We start from the raw sequence: 18,678 nt of genomic DNA on the forward strand, positions 1-18,678 counted from the left end.
TTATATAAGTGTGATATTCTTTTTAAAAATAATTGCAGTATTTTTACTAATTTTAAAAGTACTTTTCTACATGTGTTTTCTCAGATTTTTTAGATACTAGAACGTAAAAACCATTTTAACTAGCAGTATTTAGTATTATTAAAATCACGGGCCTCTTTGAGAGTCTGATGAAAACTCTGCCCCTCAGATACACTTAATGTCAAATTACATCTTCCATTTATATAGTAAAGGGAGCTATTCCCTTCTCAAAACATATGTTATCTGATATTCTAGGATTAATTCTTGTTCTACCAGTCCTACTACAGGATTCTACGAAATTGTTTTTCCTATGTTCAAGAATGGAAACTTGTACTGCTGACAATGGAAGACATTATGCCTACTCATTGATAGTTATATACCTTCTATCAGTATAACTGAGATAAGACCATGATTTGGAAATGCTAAAATTAGTATGGTGAAATGGACAATACCTAAATTTGCATTATGCATAAAAAGGCAGTTAAGGAATCTAGAGAATGGATAGTGAGAAGATGACAGGGGTGAGCAAATGTAAGGGAGGAAATCTAGATATTTCTAAGACCAAGATGGGTGAGACCATCTTCAGTCAGGCTACTTTTTATTTCATTAAAGACCATCACAATTTCTGAAATTAAAAAAAAAATGAGTTTAAAAAGAAATGCTGCAAGCTTATTTTTATCTTTACTGAAATGTCATTTGTCTCTATTCTGTGATATCAGGGAGCTGTTTTTGAGCTGAATCTAAAGCAAAAGTAATGTGTGAATATGTTCACTCTGCTTTCCTAGGGGATTAGTTGCATAGAAAGTGCTATAGAAAAAGAAATACATCCCAACTTATTATCATCAAAAATAATGATTCTTGATATGAGAAATTCATTGTAATATAGAAAACTAACTTACTGTGAAAAAGTTAAATAAGTTTATAAATTATAAAGTTCAAGCAAGTTTTCAGATGGTTACATGGGCTATAACAACTTTTAACAGAAATTAATCTGAAATTGTACAAATTTTAGTCTTATACTAAATCTTATTTAGATATAAAGTATGAGAGCTAAGAAAATATTATTTTGGTTTGCTTGGATTTATAATTTTATAATTTATAGATGACATTCTAGAGGCTATTAATCCTTAAACATCTTAGTCATTTTAAACTTGATTTCTGATAAAAATCTAGTCTATGGTAATTTTAAATCTAATTTCCTTGTCTTCCCTTTGAAGAGAGTTTAACTCTTATGGATTTTATCCATTCATTCATTCATTTACTTATTTAAAGATTTTATTTATTTATTTGACAGAGAGAGACACAGCGAGAGAGGGAACACAAGCAGGGGGAGTGGGAGAGGGAGAAGTAGACCTCCCGCCAAGCAGGAGCCCAATGCGGGGCTCGATCCCAGGACCCCGGGATCATGACCTGAGCTGAAGGCAGACGCCCAACGACTGAGCCACCCAGGTGCCCCATTCATTTATTTATTTTACTTACCTAAGTCAGGCTTTAGGTCAGTAGGCAAGCTTAACTTCCTTGACATCTTTGCTGAAAAATAAAACCCATTTTTAAAGTTCTGAAGAATAGTTGATACCAGCTGCTCTTCCAGATAGAAGTAAATACTTTTATTACTAAATCTAGAGGCTAAGATAATTAAAATATGATTAATAATATTATAGGTTGAAAGTAAATCTTGTTTTCAACTTTTTAAAAGTTTGTACTTACTTGATGTATTATCTTTGTGTGCTTGAAGCTGTTACTTCAAGAAAGCTTTTTAATTCTAACTGTTAATTATTTCTTAGGCTCATAGGAAAGGGTTAGGCTTTTCTAAGAGAAGCAGAGTCATTTCTTAGAAGGAAGGTGTTGCAGGTAAGGACAATAGAGGCAGAAGACAGAGTTTGGATAGTTGATATAATAAAATCTTTCCAGTTCCTCATGTTCATAGCTACTGTGTTCATTACTTTTTAAGTTAATCTCTAGAATATAGGACAACTTCTATCTAAGATTAAATTTACGTATTTGATTACATCATACAACTATCGGAATTCACCTGTTCTTGATACAAGTTAACACCTCTATTTATATGTCAGTGCAAAACAAACAAAACAAAGTCATGCCAATCTAAAATTATGGTATTTACAAAAATGTAAACTATATGTCAATTTCTATTTTGCACCAGAATAAAAAAGCCTCTGTATAAACTTACTGGGAATTCACTTTCCATCCTCAAAGTCAGTTACTGCCTTAATCTAGGAAGTGATTTAGAGTTAGGAGTTGTTTAACTATATCATGTTAGTGGCAATGCATGTGTAACAGAATAGTGCTTCCTACGCACAATTTTGAACAAGCACTTGTTTAATACAGGAATGCATATATTGGGTTAAATTTTGGGCTGTTAAGAGATATTTAGAGCACAGACCCTGCTAGTCCATAAGGGCGCCATGTAAACAAAGAGAAATCCAGTCATAGTATATAACTTCCCATCTAAAAAAATGACAAATCCAGTATTAGGAAAGAGGCATTAGGCAAACTGGGAAGGGTTGGGGGATTCAAGTTTTCATTTCTAAGCTTCATCAATCTAATCATCATCCTCTAAAAATCAAGAATGAGTCAAAAATGCAATCAGTCCTATCCCATTTTCACTCAGACATAATCAGTATCAGTTAAAAGATAAAATGTACTACAAAACAAAACTAGCCAATGAAATCTGTGGTTAGTTGATTTCATATAAATGGTTGCCATCATACTTAATATGCAATTCCCTAAAATTAGAAGATATTATACCCCCAAAACCATCTTCTAAAAATGCAATATTAAACACTTTCAAGATAATTCAAAGAGGTTTTCACCAAATACCATGGGTACAATGTACACAGACTGATAAATAGTATCTATACATTATTATGTGTTATCTGAAGTATAAAAATCAGTCTGGTAGAGTCTAAAGACATTAATCAGATGGTGTGGATGCCTCTCTAGACTACTCTGCTTTGATCCAGTTATTCTTTCAGACCAGTGCTTAACAAAAACTTGAAAGTACACACCAATCACCTGGTGATCCTGTTAAATCAGATTCTGATTCTATACTACTGGACTAGGGTCTGAGATCTTACACTTCCAACAAGCTCCCAGAAGATGCCAGTGCTGCTGGTCTATGAACCACACTTTGAGCAGCCAGGTCCCTAGACTAAAAGAAACTTCAGGATAGGAACCAAAACTAATTGAGCAAACTCAGTATGCATATGCAGTTAGTTCATAACAAACATTCCCTGGACAAGCTTCAATATCTAGGTTCATAAAATGTGGAAGGATAAAGTATAGTGGTTAGGACTGGATTTGGCATCAGATCAAACCTTAGGGGGAATCCACTTCAAGCAACTACCAGATGTATGACCTTAGGCCAATCACTTTGCCTCTCTAAACCTGAAATTTCCTCATTTGTTAAATGAGGATAGATAATAATGCCAATTTCATAGCTGTGAAGATTATACAAGATGATGTAAGCAAAGCACTGAGCATAATACCTGACACACGATATGGATTTAATAAAAGTTAGTTATTAATAAGTAAATGAAATATGATTTCTAAATAAACTGCAAAATGCTATACAAACGAGCTATTAATACACTTGTAAATAACCGAGCATTCCTTTATTCTAATTCTATGATAATATTCCAAGTAACTAAAACAAGAAAATGGGAAAAAAAAACCTTAGGACATTAAGTATAGAATGGTATGCACCACTGTTAAGTTCAACCTTGTTTGTTTCAAAAACTAAATTCAATATACAGCTAAACATAACAAAGAAAAGAAATAACTTGAATAATTTACAAGCTAGATCAAGTTTATTCCTCATTAATTTGAGACTACATTAAGTAAATATTTTGTCAATTAGAAATGCATCTGTTGAAGCTTTCACTCAGTAATCATATACATACTTCTGCCAAAAAACTGCACTAGCATGAAATTTCCTTTTGAATTTCTTAAATGTATGCTTTCAATCTCCCTCATGATTTTCTACTAGAAATTCTTTTATATAAATTCTCAAATATTCAAAAAATTTAAGTTAATCTTTCCCATAAAATACAATATTTTTTTTGGTCTAGCAACTTATCATGTTAAAAAAAACTGAATATAACCAACTTTCAAATAATTCTTCAGTTGGTCTAATTTTGACATTTTATTGAGGTTAAAATCACGCACAAAAATGACTAGGGAGATTTTCCGACTTCACTATAAATGTCACAAAATGATTTAATTATGGGGTCTAATATTTTTTCCTGAACACTCTGCAGTTGGAGACCCACAACCTGACCACAAACTCAATCACAGTGTTCAAAATATTTAAGCCACACTGCTATAACACCTTGATATAATTGTGAGCAATCTCCTTGAACAAAGAACTTGAAATGACAATGTTAAAAGATTAACCTTTGTTATTTTGTGTTAATTCCACTTACCAATTAATATTATAAAAAAGACACAGAACTAATAATTTTAATGAATAGAAAAATATTTTTGTTACATGTAGAGGTGGAGACAAAGGCAGAGGAATACTTACTAACCTATTAAATATTTACTGGGCACACGCCAGCCATGTGCCAGAAGGCAGGGATTTCCTGCCCTTCAAGAGTTCACAGCCCCTTGGAGGAATGAAATAACTCCGCTGAAATGTACCAAGTACTAACAGATGCATGCACAAGGTGCCAATTAGAGTACATTGAACTTGTAACTTTTTTACCCTGGAATACCCATGTAAGATCCTGGGACAAAAGATAAAGCCAGCAAGGAGTAACTCAGACTTTGTACATTTTTACAAAACTGTATGTTCCCCACTGGTTTGTTGACAGTATTTTTCTTTTGATGTAAAATTTACATACAAATGAACAAATCATAAAAACCTATTCAGTTTTGACAATGTACACACCTGTGTAACTCAAACCCTTAACATGATATAGAAATTCATCAACACCCACGAAAGGTCATGCATATTCTTCCCAATCAATTCCTGTCCTCATCCCTAGAAATATCCAGTTCTGATTTTTTTTTTCACCATCAGTCAGTTTTGCTTATTCTAGAACTTCATATGCATGAAATTACATGGTATAAACTCCCGTGTAAGGCATCCTTCACTTGGGACAATGTTCTCTATCTTCTTCCCAAAATATTTTAAAGCTTACATTTTTTTCTTCAATGTATAAAATTAGAATTTTTAGATGAAAAACACAGTCTCAATCAATAGATCCACAGGCATTATTAGATTAACATCTTCTAACTCTCCTCTCATACATATACATTTTATCTTTGCTTTTTTGAATTGTGTGTTCTTTATAGAAAGTTTGGAAAATATAGAAACAGAAAATATAGCCACCATGAATGCCCATCATCAAGAGGCAAGATGTTTGCATATTTCCTGCTACTTTTTAATATCCATTTTATGTAATATACAAATCTGTATCCTACTTTTTCCCACTACTAAAGGAAACATTTTCTTTCCTCAGTTGTTAGTATATGTTAATGACTGCATATTTATATGAACACGTACTGAACAATAAGTTTTCCAATAAATAAGGCAATAAAAATGTACAAAAATATCTTCATATATTTTGATTATTTCCTTAGGAGAGCGTTCCATACTGGACAATCATTTCTAGTACAACTTTCCCCAAACCCCAAGGTCTTCTAAAGTATGTCTTTAAGAAGTAGTTTTAAGTTTAAAAGAAAGGCATATGATCATATTTTACAAACTTCTGTTTAGCTGAAAACAAAGACAAACAGGGATCAGAGAAATTTGGTAACATATACAAGTCCCAGCTTATAACTACATCCCCTCAAAACTCAAGTTGTCCTATTTTCTTATAGCATTGTGTGTAGCTGAGATATCTAAAGCCAGGCTGATTATCACCTACTTTTAAATGTAACTTATTTTTTATGAACACTTATGGCAAGGGGAAGAGCAAAAGGAGGGGGTGGGGAAGGATTTAGATCCTCGGCATTCCACACTGTATTTGTATTTATCTGCTGCCAAGTTCCATAGCCCTTTCTTCTGTAGTCTCTATCCCGTGATAGGGACTCATCTGGGTAATTTTATCGTATCAGATATTGAACTTTCAGTACTAGAATTTTCATTTTATTCATTATAAAGTTGCTATTTTCTCTTTGCTGCTGCTATTCTCTAATTCTCTATCTGTTCACTCATTGTGACCATTTTTTTTTCTTTTCAGTACTAATACATATTATAGCAGCTGCTTTAAAAATCCTTAGCTAATTACAGCATCTAGATCATCTTTAAGTCTGTTTCTACTAATTTTTTTTATTTTTAATTATGGGTCACATTTTCCCTACTTTTGATTTTGAATCTTTATTTCACATGCCTAGGAACTTTTGACTGGATACTAGACAGAGTGTTGAATGGAGTCTGTATTATATCATGCATCTTAGTAGGTGTTGAGCTTTGCTCTGTCTTGCTGTTAAATTACTAGTGGATCCTTGGTTTTATCAGGTTTTATTCTTTGTTAGGGTAGGTCTATTTCAGTTTGAATTTAGTTCTAGGATATGGCATTTATGCTAAGAAGTGATCCTTACTCTTACAGAGTGGCCTTTCTGGGATATCCAGAATGACCAAGGTGTTCAGCAACGTCTAATGGCAACAATTCCTGGCCCTGCATGACTGGCGGTATCCTTGCTAGCTCTCAGACTCATAGCAGGTGGTTGCTGCTAGGCCTTAAGAGAGTCTTGCCCAGCTCAGGTACAGCTTTAGCCTGGAGTTGAACCTGAGTTAACCCCCACCCCCCCACACACAGACCTCTAGGAAGTCTCCTCTGTGCAGTTCCTTCCTGCCAAGTACAGTATCTCACAAATTCTAGTCACTTTAGCAGCCCAGAATGCCACTCTCTGCCTCCTTAACTTGATGAGACTGCAGCTCCTCCTGAGTTCCATCCACCCTGCCCTGCAACAGGAAAGTGTTCCACTGCAGAAACCCAAGGTCAATGTGGCTCACCTCGTATTTTTCCTTTCTCTCAAGGATGGCAGCCCTAGACTTGCCTGTTGCTCAATGCCTAGAAAGAGCCTATATATTTTGACTAGTTTCACAGCTGTTTTCTGTGGAAGGCTAAGTCCCAAACCTAAGATCTAAAGTTAAAATTTAGGCCATTTATTTTTATCTTTTAATTTTGTGACTTCTAGGGAATATACTTGTCTTCAGGTCTGTTTAGTCAACCTCCTTGATGGCAGGTCCACAAGAGGCAGATCCAGTCCTCCTAGCATATACTCTGTACCCTAGTATAATTCTGTGGATGAAGCAGTTGTAGACTTTATCCAGCAATTTTTGGTGATCATATTTTTACTTCTTAGGAGTCTCAGAAGCACTTGCCAACCCAGTCACCTTGTCAGCTTTCATTGCATGTATAAAGAAACTTCTGCTCATGCTTTGAAGTTACTCAACTCCCAGTGAGGCTTTCAAACTGAAGACGTAAGATTTTGAATGCATTCTTGGAAGACCCTTGTCTGTTTTTCTCTTCTTCAACTGTGTATTCTTCAACTCTTGCTCCCTGTACTCAGTATCTTCCTAGTTTTGAAAGCTTTTGTCACTAAAGATTATGAACTAGCTCTCTTCTTATGCCTTTGTCCACAGCAGAAACAAGGGGAATGATAATCGTTTCTTCAATCTGAAGAAAACTGGTATCAGAGATATGTCTTGGCAGGCTGTAAACCCGAGTCTCTACTCCCTTCTTATAAACTGGAGTGAAGATATCAAGCTGACTGGCTGAGTAAGTAGTAAAGAGCTTCATTTGCTTGGTAGGAATAAATGAAGTGATGCATGATTATAAATCATGTCTGCAATGGTAGTTTCAACAGCAAGGAGAGAAACAAATCTCAAGAGCACTGCTTGGACCTCTGTACACAGATGACAGTTTTGTCATGGCTGATACTTTTCAGTTCTTCGCCACTGTACAAATCTTTGTAAAGTTTCTCAACTATGGAGATTCATATTGCTTCTGTGAAATTAGGCAGCTGTTTTATAATTTTGCTTTAATTTTTCTATCTACTGTGTTCCACATCTTATTTTTCTAAGGGAAGGTTTCTTAGAAGAAAGGAAAACGGAAGTGTAATTTCTGCTTTTTGGAATGTGACTTTTATCAGAAACAGTATACCAAGAATAACAGGTAAAGGGACTTATTATGGCAGTATGAAGATGCCAAAAAAACCAAATCTTTGTTTATACAGAGAGGTTCAATAATTAAAAGGAGGTGACAAATCAGTTTTTCCACCATCTGCAGAGATCCAATGCTACTCTTTTCAAGCAAAATGTTGAAATGTATGCATATTATATTTTAAAAATCAGAATAGTAACAAGACTAAAAATCAGCTTATAGGATATGGCAAAGAATCCAAGGGCAAGTGAGACGAAGTAGAAATTCTTGCCACTTATCACACATTATTTTAATAGCCATTAGAACTAATAATATCAATGCCTATCAATGTCTATCTCCCATGTTAGAATATAAATTCCATGAGTTTGGAGAGAATATTTATCTTGCGAAATACTGCATCTGTGTATGTGTATAACAATGTGTGGTCAATGAGCATGGTGATGAATAAATAAATGAACACAAACTGTCACTGGAATTTTACTTCTACAGAAAGAAGCTGAATTTTCTCATAAATGAAATAAAGAAAGGGCAAATTAAACACAGGCCTATTCATCAAACAGATCACTTGTGAAATATGGAACACATATCCATTACCTGAAATGAAGGGGAATCTTTAAAGTTTCTCTTAAAGATTCAGCTATAGCATGTTCTTCTAATTCTTGAACTCTTATAGCTTTAGTCTTCAATATTTTTCCCATTTCTATTTGCTTCCCATAAATTCATAAAACTTAATGTCTAGGATATCATAATAAACTCTGCAGCATTTTCTACAGAATAAAAGATGTTACAAAACCCTAAGTGTTATATGCGGAATTGTTCCTCCAGAATTTGTATGTTAAAGCATTAACCTTCAATTTCTCAGAACGTGAAGTATTTGGAAACAGGGCTTTTAAAAAGAGGTGATTAAGCCGAAATGAGGCCATTAGCGGTACACCTCATCTCATCTGACGGGAAGAGGTAATTTAAACACACAAACACCACAGCTGCACCTGCAGAGAAGGAAGATTATATGAGACTCAATGAAAAGGCAGCCATCTGCAAGCCAAGAAGAAACCAAACCTTTTGACACCTTGATCTTGGACTTCTAGCCTCCAGAGCTATTCTAGAGGAAATAAATTTCTGTTGTTTCAGTCACCCAGTCTGTGGTATTTTGTTATGGCAGCTACTTGCAAACTAATACCAAGTAATGGTAGAACATGCCACTTTGTGTGTGTGTGTGTGTGTGTGTGTGTGTGTGTGTGTGTGTGTGTGTGAGAAAAATGTATATTTAGATTTAGCCAGCTGGACTCAGCTTAGGTGATCCCAACTTTGTTGGCAACATCCAAAGCATCACAGTCAGGAGCCAGTTGAACATATGCCTTCTTCTCTCCACTGGGCCTAATCAGGGTGTTGACCTTGGCCACAACAATGTCAAAGACCTTCTTCACAGCCTGTTTGATCTGGTGCTTGTTGGCCCTGGCATCCAGAATGAACACAAGTTGTGTTATTGTCTATTTTCTTCTTGGCTGACTCAGTGATTAGGGGGACTTGATGGAGGCACAGTGGTCACGCTTGTTTCTCCTGGGGGTGCTCTTTCGAGGCTATTTGGGCTGCCTTTGGAGAATGCAGTGTCTTGGGCCATCGGAATGCTGTGATGTGCATCTGCACATCTGCATCTTCTTCTTCTTTTTTGTGATTGTGAACACCTTTCAGCACTGCTTTCTTGGCCTTCAAAGCCTTTGCTTTGGCTTCAGGTTTGGGAGGGTCAGCAGCTTCCTTCTTCGCTTTCAGTACCATCTTTGTGAACAGGACTGCCATGTTAGCAGTTCTATTCAAACAATATTTGACAAAGAAATTATTTCAGTAATTTAATTTGGATTAATTTACTTTATGTTAGGAATCAAACAACAAGTTATTTCTGGAAAGATCTTTTTACATTCTTCCAATGTAAGAAAAAGATGGTTCTATGGAAAAAGAAATGCATCCACAGGAAGTACTGTGATATAAAAGACAAACAGACTTTGCTGAGATTTTATTATGAAATTTGACAGAAAATACATTCTGAAATAAAATTAAAATCCAATACACATTATGCCATACTCTTCTGTTAGTGATCCTGAAAAAAGAAAAAGAATTCATTAGAAAACCTCAGACTTGTATAACGGTTGTAAGGTACCTGACTATGAAATTTAGTTCTTCACAAATTAAGAGTAATTTTACCTGCAAAAATGGTATTACTGCACACTCGACTCATCATCTCTTTCAAGATGAGCTTCTATTCTTCAAGAGCCATACTGTGGATTAAATATAAAGATGAACTTCTATAGAAGTAACAGCCACACATTTGGGATTGAGTATTGGGGAATATAAAGTAGAAATATCAGTACTAATCTGAGTTTTATAATGAATTAGAATAATTTTATAACTTAAAATTCTACTTAATTAATTTGATACATACCTTTTTATTCACATGGCAGGCTCCAAATGGACCTCTGAGAATTTCTTTTTCAACTTGTAAATACAAAAGAATTGAGAAGACAGCACAAGAAAAAGAGAACTTATAGCATGAGAGTGGAGACATGCTATAGTAAAATAAGAGTCAAGAGACCTGGATTCTGGTCCTGACTAGGTCATTACTGTGAAACATTATTTTGGATGTGCAACTTAACTTCTTTGAGGCTCAATCTCTTTTCTTGAAGAATAAGGGGGCTTGAGATTTAAAATTGTAGGATTTAATGAATTAGTGATTTAGAATATAATGACCAAGAACTTATTTAAGTTGCATTAGAACTCTTTAATTTAAAAAAGGAAACATTGGGACTTAGGTAAAGGAGAACTAATGAAAACAGTATTTGGACTAATGATCATTATCTTCATTTAAATTGACTTCAAAACTCACTCTAGTTTTTGCTAGAAAAGAAAATTAGTCATTACCCAAGTAACTGCTAACCCAGAATCTGAGAGATTAAAAGGACTATGGAGGTACAATCCTCCCTAGGTTTACAAATACCACCTGAAGAATATCTCTAGTGACTGGAACTTGGGAGGTGCTCATTAAATGGAGCCAAGATTTCTACTTGTTTTGACCCAATGCTCATTAAGTTACTGTATTTTTGAATGTTTATATTTTAATCTCTAGTTATTATTTCCCCCTCACAGCTTCATGTAATCATTTCTTCTATATGAAAATTAGTAATAATATGGGACATGGGCTTGTAGACTATAGAATCCAGCTAGAAATCTACTTTCACAATGAAATAGAATCAATGAAATAGAATTAACAATCTTTAGAAAAGGTTCATGTAGTTTCAAACTCTACCAAACAATGCTAGCATCTGGACCATATTTTATTCATAAGGTATCATGAAAAATTTGATTAACACTTTAAAAAAGACATACATTTTAGGACTATTTTTTACAAACTTAACAAAAAGCTTGAGAGAATTTTATATTTCCAAAGTTTCATATAAAATATAAATAATAAGCAAATTAAAAATTGGTAGCTACTCTTATTTTCTAAATGATTTACAGAAATGGTTAGCACTATAGGAAAGATTGATTTTGGAAATGGTGGTCAAGATTTTACTAACAAAAATTAATCATCAAGTATGAACAGGCAAAATATATCTCCATATGTGTATTACATGCATGCACCTTTCTTCAGGGATGCTGAAACTGCATTATATTCCGCTATATTTTTGCTGTTAAACTCACAAGACTAAAGTTATGCCTTTTGAGGCTGCTGTTCTTAGGCATGAACAAGGAAGTCACCGTCAGCCTCATTCATCTGAGTTAGCTGTCAGCCAGGAAACAAGGAAGCTAGGCTTTGGGTAGATGGGTTAAGGGCTCAACTGTTCACTGTAGCTACTTGAGTCTGGTCTTTGAGGAAGGTAGACTTCCAGGCCCTGTATATTAGGTTTGGGTAACAGGCACCAACACAACCATGATCTGGTGGTAGGGCAGAACGTAACAGGAAACACCTTTTCTCCTAGGTTACTACGTAGATAGAACAGGGCCATAACCAGAATATCTAGTTACAAATCACACAATGGATTTGTTTTTGAATCCTTATAGACTTTAGTAAATTGTCTTAAGAACTAATATAGTAGTACAGCGTTGAAAGGACGAACAGTGAAGTCAGATTCCTCGGGCGGGAGTTTGCTAGCTGTGTAACTGACAGATACATTACTTACATTCTACCTCTCTGTTCCTCATCTGTAAAACAGAGAAGTAATAGTAAGTAGCTCCCACTGTAGTTACATTGAATGCATTAAATAAGAAATATTACTTATAAAGGGCTGGCATGTGTCAGAAAAGTTGTCATCGTTAAGTATATATATGTATATTTTTTTTAAAAAAACTGTTATCATCTCGGCTATCTCAGCTGTACTGTCGGGCAGTAAAAAAGGGGTTGATTTTCCAAGCTTAGGTCAGAGTGTTAAGGAATGACATTTTGCACCTCACCCCTCCAATATTGGCAGCAATTACTTTCAAAGAAAAGGTGAAGCTGCAGAAACAAAGTTTTGGAGCCAAGACATCTCAGTTGGCCTTCCAAGCAAGGTGGCTTCCTTACTAGTCTTACTAGGGTCTAGATTTATTCTCATGCCCTCCCTTATTAGGTCACTGCATCACTACAGTTATAGTTGAAGCTACAAATGTTTGTAGACTGAGGAAGAGAGAGGTGATAATTTTATGAGGCTTAGGATACTTCAGAGCAAGTGCAGGACTGGATGGTAGGGAACACCAAGCTCAGAATGTTCAAGGAATCCTAGCATTTTCTTAAAAAAAAAAAATTATTTTAGAGAGAGACAGAGACAGCACGTGGGGGAGGCAGGAGAGGAAGCGAGAGAATCTCAAGCCAACTCCCCATTGAGTGGGGGCCCGTTGTAGGGCTCGATCTCATGACCCTGAGATCATGACCTGAGCTGAAGCCAAGAGTCGGATGCTTAACTGACTGAGTCACCCAGGCGCCCCTCAAGGAATCCTAGCACTTTTTTTTTTTAGGATTTTTTTGTTATGTTAATCACCATACATTACATCATTAGTTTTTGATGTAGTGTTCCATGATTCATTGTTTGCGTATAACACCCAGTGCTCCATTCAGTACGTGCCCTCTTTAATACCCATCACCAGGCTAACCCATCCCCCCACCCCACTCCCCTCTAGAACCCTCAGTTTGTTTCTCAGAGTCCACAGTCTCTCATGGTTCATCTCCCCCTCTGATTCCCCCCGCTTCATTTTTCCCTTCCTACTATCTTCATCTTCTTTTTTTTTTTTAAACATATAATGTATTATTGGTTTCAGAGGTACAGGTCTGTGATTCAACAGCCTTACACAATTCAAAGCACTCACCATAGCACATACCCTCCCCAATGTCCATCACCCAGCCACCTCATCCCTCCCACCCCCCACCACTCCAGCAACCCTCAGTTTGTTTCCTGAGATTAAGAATTCCTCGTATCAGTGAGGTCATATGATACATGTCTTTCTCTGATTGACTTATTTCGCTCAGCATAATACCCTCCAGTTCCATCCATGTTGTTGCAAATGGCAAGATTTCATTCCTTTTGATGGCTGCGTAATAAGGGAATCCTAGCACTTTTGACACCATAAACTTTACACAGAAAACACGTCTTGACAGAGAGGTCTTCAGGAGATTCTATGTATTTTTTTCTTGATATTTCACTGACATTTTATGTGTTTTTCAATAGCATATTTTATAATTCTGATTATAAAATTAGACACTAATGTAGAGAGAGAAACTCATTTTTTTTAACTGTAAAAACTTTATAGTCTAAAATGGAGCAGTCTCCATTTGAATGAAGAAAAAAATTGATTAGTGAGTTTTCCTTGTATCTATGTTGGGATTAAAAACCACACTGAAAGATTCCACCAAAACCAAACAAAATTATATATGAAATAGGAGACAGAGCAGTAGTTTCTGAAGATGCAAAATAATTATGTATAACTGTGTAACTAACCTAAGTTTGAAAAATTGAATAAAGTCAACATGTTTCCCCAAAACTATAAATATAAAACCTGCATGACAAAAAGAAAAACTTGCCAATAACATAAAAAGCAAGCAAGAATATTACCAAAGAACTTCCAATAATGTTCCTCGTCTAAGAAATTTCTTAACTGAAGACTTTCAAATATTCAAGCTCAGATATTTCATGTTACATAGTCTATTCAAAACACAGAAAAAAGAGAGGAGCTAGTCACCACATTTAACAAAGCAAATACAACCCCAGGATCAAAAATCGGGCAGAGAAATTATTTTAAAAAATGTAATTATATACAAGGTTCCTTTCATGCAAGGTAAAATCCCTAGATAATTAAATTCTAAAAGTTCTTTGATTAAGTGTATGTAGGAAAGTCCCTTCTAACTTTTTACATTTTATGACAATAAGTACTGTTATAACAAAATATTAAAAAAATTTGGTTGAAAAAGTATTATGCTATAGTGCTAGCACATAATTAAAGTGATTTAGATATTACCAACTGATTCACTATAAAACCACAAAGAGATAATCAACTCCCCATATATGAAGAGCCCTTTGCCCAAGAATAAACCATCTTATTTAAAAAACGACCAGAGGTGCTGACAGTCAGCCAACATTAATATGACTAAACAGGGTTCAATTTACAACAGGCAGACAATATGGATGCTACTTCTGTTAAGTTTTTGAAATTTAATTTTGCTATATATTAAGCTTTATCATGAGAAAAGGTAAATCTATTTCAGCTGCCTAGAAATGCATATCATTTAATATAATTCAAGGAATATATGGTAGGCAGTTTGGAAGAAATAACATAATAACTGTATAATAAAAATTTTGGATTTAAATCAATTTAATTTATTCTCTTTTTATAAAGCAGTGCTTCTCAAGCCTTTAGAAATCTTCAGAGAATATTCAAGGTTTTATGGCCAACCAAAAAATCTTAAGAGTTTGACTATGTCCTCAAAGTTTGATTATATTTTGTTTTTCCTATTTTAGACTGAAAACCCTAGACTGGGTAATTCATTTCCAAGTATATTCATAAAAACAGTCAAAAGGATTAATAAAAAATACTCCCCATCAATCATTTTTATTTGTGTGTGGGGAGGGGAGGGAAGAGTCTTAAGAAAATTCCCATTTAACTCAAGGGTAGTGCAGATTACAGAACAAAAGAGTCAATATTTTAGAGAACCATTTCCTTGAAATTGGGAGTTTTGAAAATTTGAGGAAGATGAAATAAAGGTAGGTGAAAATATAAATTAAAAAAAAGATCTCAAAATCTAAAAGTATAAAATTGTACTATTTATAGCATAAATTGAACCCTGCTTTAAATAAAGCAAAAATAAAAATAGAATAGTTCACATTGTAAGTCAGAAAAAGAACTGCAATCCCAAGTTAACTGATTTTTAATAATTACTGCCCCAATGAGTGTAGAAAAAAACAGCCCAAAAGATTATTGTTTAGCATAGAAATAACAAATTAATATATACAAAATGCAATGCATTAGATCATTTTCTGGTGTTGAGTAACACTGCATATAGCAAGGATTAGAAACAAAAGAGAAATTTCTATTTCCTACCTATATCACTGGCTACCATCTTGGAAAACTTTCTGCTTTTGGTCTTCACTGAAAATAATATTTTGATATAAAATGTCAAAATCTATTCAAAGTAAACTAAATGAATTAAACATAATTAAAAGAAAATACTTTAAAATAAAGATACTATACCCTTTTCTATAAAATTATTCATTTTTTGTTCATCATCTGAATTGTGTGGTGATGAAGAACCTACACAAACGAAGACAATGGAAGGAACAGGCACATATCAGTCACAAACACGGAGTTGTCATAGGGAAAAGTACAAACAAAATAATCTGGTAACTTCTAAGGTAAGTTTCCATACTATTGGCCACAAGAAAATGTGATGCATATAATTAATAACAACTCTTATATTACAGTAAGAATAGTAAACGGCAGTGCATTATCTTTCACAGTAGAGAGATCCCTAGTATATATAGATATTAACTTCAATCTATAACAATTTTTCCTTAAGTTACAACCATTTAGAAAAATCTTGGCATAAATGTTAGAGAAGAGATAAAGAAAAATATAAGCAGCAATTAACTGTTTCTGAAAGAAAATGAAAAAATTCTTTGACACTAGTTAACTGAATAAGGTTCATCTAGAACTAAGAATCCCGTGCAAGAAGCATACTGGCAAAATTTATTTTAGGGTTCACTTTCTAGATACAAATTTTAAAGTCATATATAAATTATATTATTACCACAAGGATCTTTAAAATACTGAGGATAATACTTATAATTTTAGGTATGTTCAAATATTTACTTATGTCTAATGAGGTAAGAAATATTTAATTTTATTCTGGCTGTGACTTCCAATCCAGTTTATCTAATATTTTTATAATTAAGATTTTATCTGTCCATTTTCCTTAAAAAAAAGATGTTCAATTTTTTATCTCATTTCTTTAATTTCTAACATAAATGTTTTATTTATAAATGTAATCCTAAGTAGTATTCTAGTTGACGATTTTTATTAAATGCTCTATTCTTCATAATAGCACATTTCAAATGACATCTCACCCATAAATTTTCATAATCTCCTCGCTATAAATCATTTCCCCTCTTTTAAATTCCAATAACCCTTTATCTGTACTCTTCTCTTATGATGTTCATCAGTTAATACCTCATATTTTAAAAAGTTTACACACATGTGCCCTTTTCACTGCACCACACTTCTAAAAACTGGGCCCCCATTTGATTCATCTTTGCAACCCCTTTGCACTCAGCAGAGTGCTTCTTTGCTGAATGAATAAATTTTCTGATAGAAGCAAATACATGAAACATAACTGGAAGTAAATAAAAAAGTCTTTCTGTATTTTTTTTTATCCCAGTGAAAGTACTGAATCTTAATAAAGGAGGTCAAAGTTTGACCTTCTTGTCCCCCTGAAAAATCATACTTTCTTTGGCCAAGTGGAAAATATCCTTGAAATCTCTCCATAGACCAAGTAAAACCTGCAACATTGGCAGCATCCAATTACTTCTTTAATAGTCTTAAAAGAATACTCTTTCAAAACCATGTTGTTTTTGCTAAGTAGCATTTATGGATCCTCATAAATCCTTTATCAAAAAATATCACGTAAGTAACACTGGACTCAGTGATATTTTCAGGAATAGAAATGGGTATACTTGTTTTTCAAAGAAGATAACGTTGTAAGAGGTTATAAATATTTTAAAATATCACAGTCACCTCTGATGTTAAATAGCCACAGGAATGTAAAAAAATTTTTTAATACTTGTTTTGGTTGATGTATTTCATCTTAGAGCAATAGCTACATATCTAAATATGAATATAAAATTATAAAAATGTTTTTTAGTATTTCCAAAAAAAATTTCCAAAATAAGCCATAAACGTAAAGAAAAGATATATTTTTCCCCTAACTGAAAATGCCTGCCATTGGTCTTCAGAATTTTTGTCAAATTCCAAAAATGCTTTCAGCATATCCCACTTGAATATGTTTACCAAATAATTATGATTAAATAAACATAGAAAATATTTACAGCTTTTTTTTTTTTTCCTGGGGTACACGGTAACTCCTAAGGCAGCACTTATATTATGGCCTATGTGGCCCTGGGTTTTCTTCAAACCAAAATAACCTAACAAATGTTTTTATCATTTTCACATATTCAAAGGCACACACATTTCTGATGCAGTACTAACACAAAATTCCAGTATTATTAAAGTGTTCAGTAAAGCAATCTGAGTTATTTGAAATACAAACATCAAATGCAGATAGCAGAAGTTCTTTCTTATGTTAATTCAGGATGACAATTAATATTTTATTTCAGAAAGACTGCTGATTTATTTAAAAACAAATGGAAAAGCCAAACTATATTCATTACTTGGATTTTCTCAGGATGCTTTTTGAATTGAGCTTTGATATTGATCAGCAAAACTGCTGAGATCACCAATTTTGATTATGGGACTTAAATGCTTCTCAAAAAGTTGCTCTTCATGTGTATTATTATTTTAAATAAACACACTGATTTTGATAAAGGGTGTATGGCTACTTTTCATTTTTATAATAGTGGTCCTCCTCTTAGTATTTATGAGTGACTCAGTGGAACTCCCAACCCACTTTTATACATTTCTTCTTCCCTCATGATACATTGTTTTCTATTATATTGGTTTTCTAATCTATATTGTATCATTTAACTATTTATTTATATTCTCCCACAGTGCAGAAAGTACTTGAGGCTAGTAATTTAATTACTACTTTCCATGGTTTTAATAACATGATTACCTTGTGGTTCTTCTGATTCACCTCAAACTTACCCCATCCGTTTTTCTTTTTTGACCATCCTAAATTAGTAGAGTTTGCATGTATTGGTGAGAGGAATGATACTAAATTATTCCTTTATTTCCTTATTAGAATGCTAACAAGAATGAAGGCAAAAAAGTTACAAATGTGCAAAGACTAAGACAATTGGCCCAAGATGGGTAGCAAGAATTACTACTATTTTAAAAT

The 18,678-nt window shown here is 33.9% G+C and overlaps 1 protein-coding gene across 5 annotated transcripts in view; it reads right to left on the bottom strand.

Moving 5' to 3' along the window:
* Positions 1 to 18,678, bottom strand: part of STXBP5 (syntaxin binding protein 5) — a 174,520-nt gene that overhangs the window by 29,433 nt on the left and 126,409 nt on the right. For 2 of the 5 annotated variants that reach the window (XM_088023846.1, XM_028103206.2), the window contains exons 20-22: positions 15,861 to 15,920; positions 15,711 to 15,758; positions 1,498 to 1,548 (exon numbers count right to left, since the gene is read on the bottom strand). In XM_088023846.1, the coding sequence (XP_087879972.1) occupies positions 1,498 to 1,548; positions 15,711 to 15,758; positions 15,861 to 15,920 (159 nt within the window). The remainder of the gene's footprint in view (positions 1 to 1,497; positions 1,549 to 15,710; positions 15,759 to 15,860; positions 15,921 to 18,678) is intronic. The other 3 variants (XM_088023848.1, XM_028103208.2, XM_028103207.2) reach the window with 2 other exon arrangements.

Source organism: Eumetopias jubatus, unplaced genomic scaffold (genome assembly GCF_037043125.1).
Source record: "Eumetopias jubatus isolate StellerSeaLion01/CBP00866 unplaced genomic scaffold, mEumJub1_p1.0 scaffold_6, whole genome shotgun sequence".
In the NCBI taxonomy this organism is placed as follows: domain Eukaryota; kingdom Metazoa; phylum Chordata; class Mammalia; order Carnivora; family Otariidae; genus Eumetopias; species Eumetopias jubatus.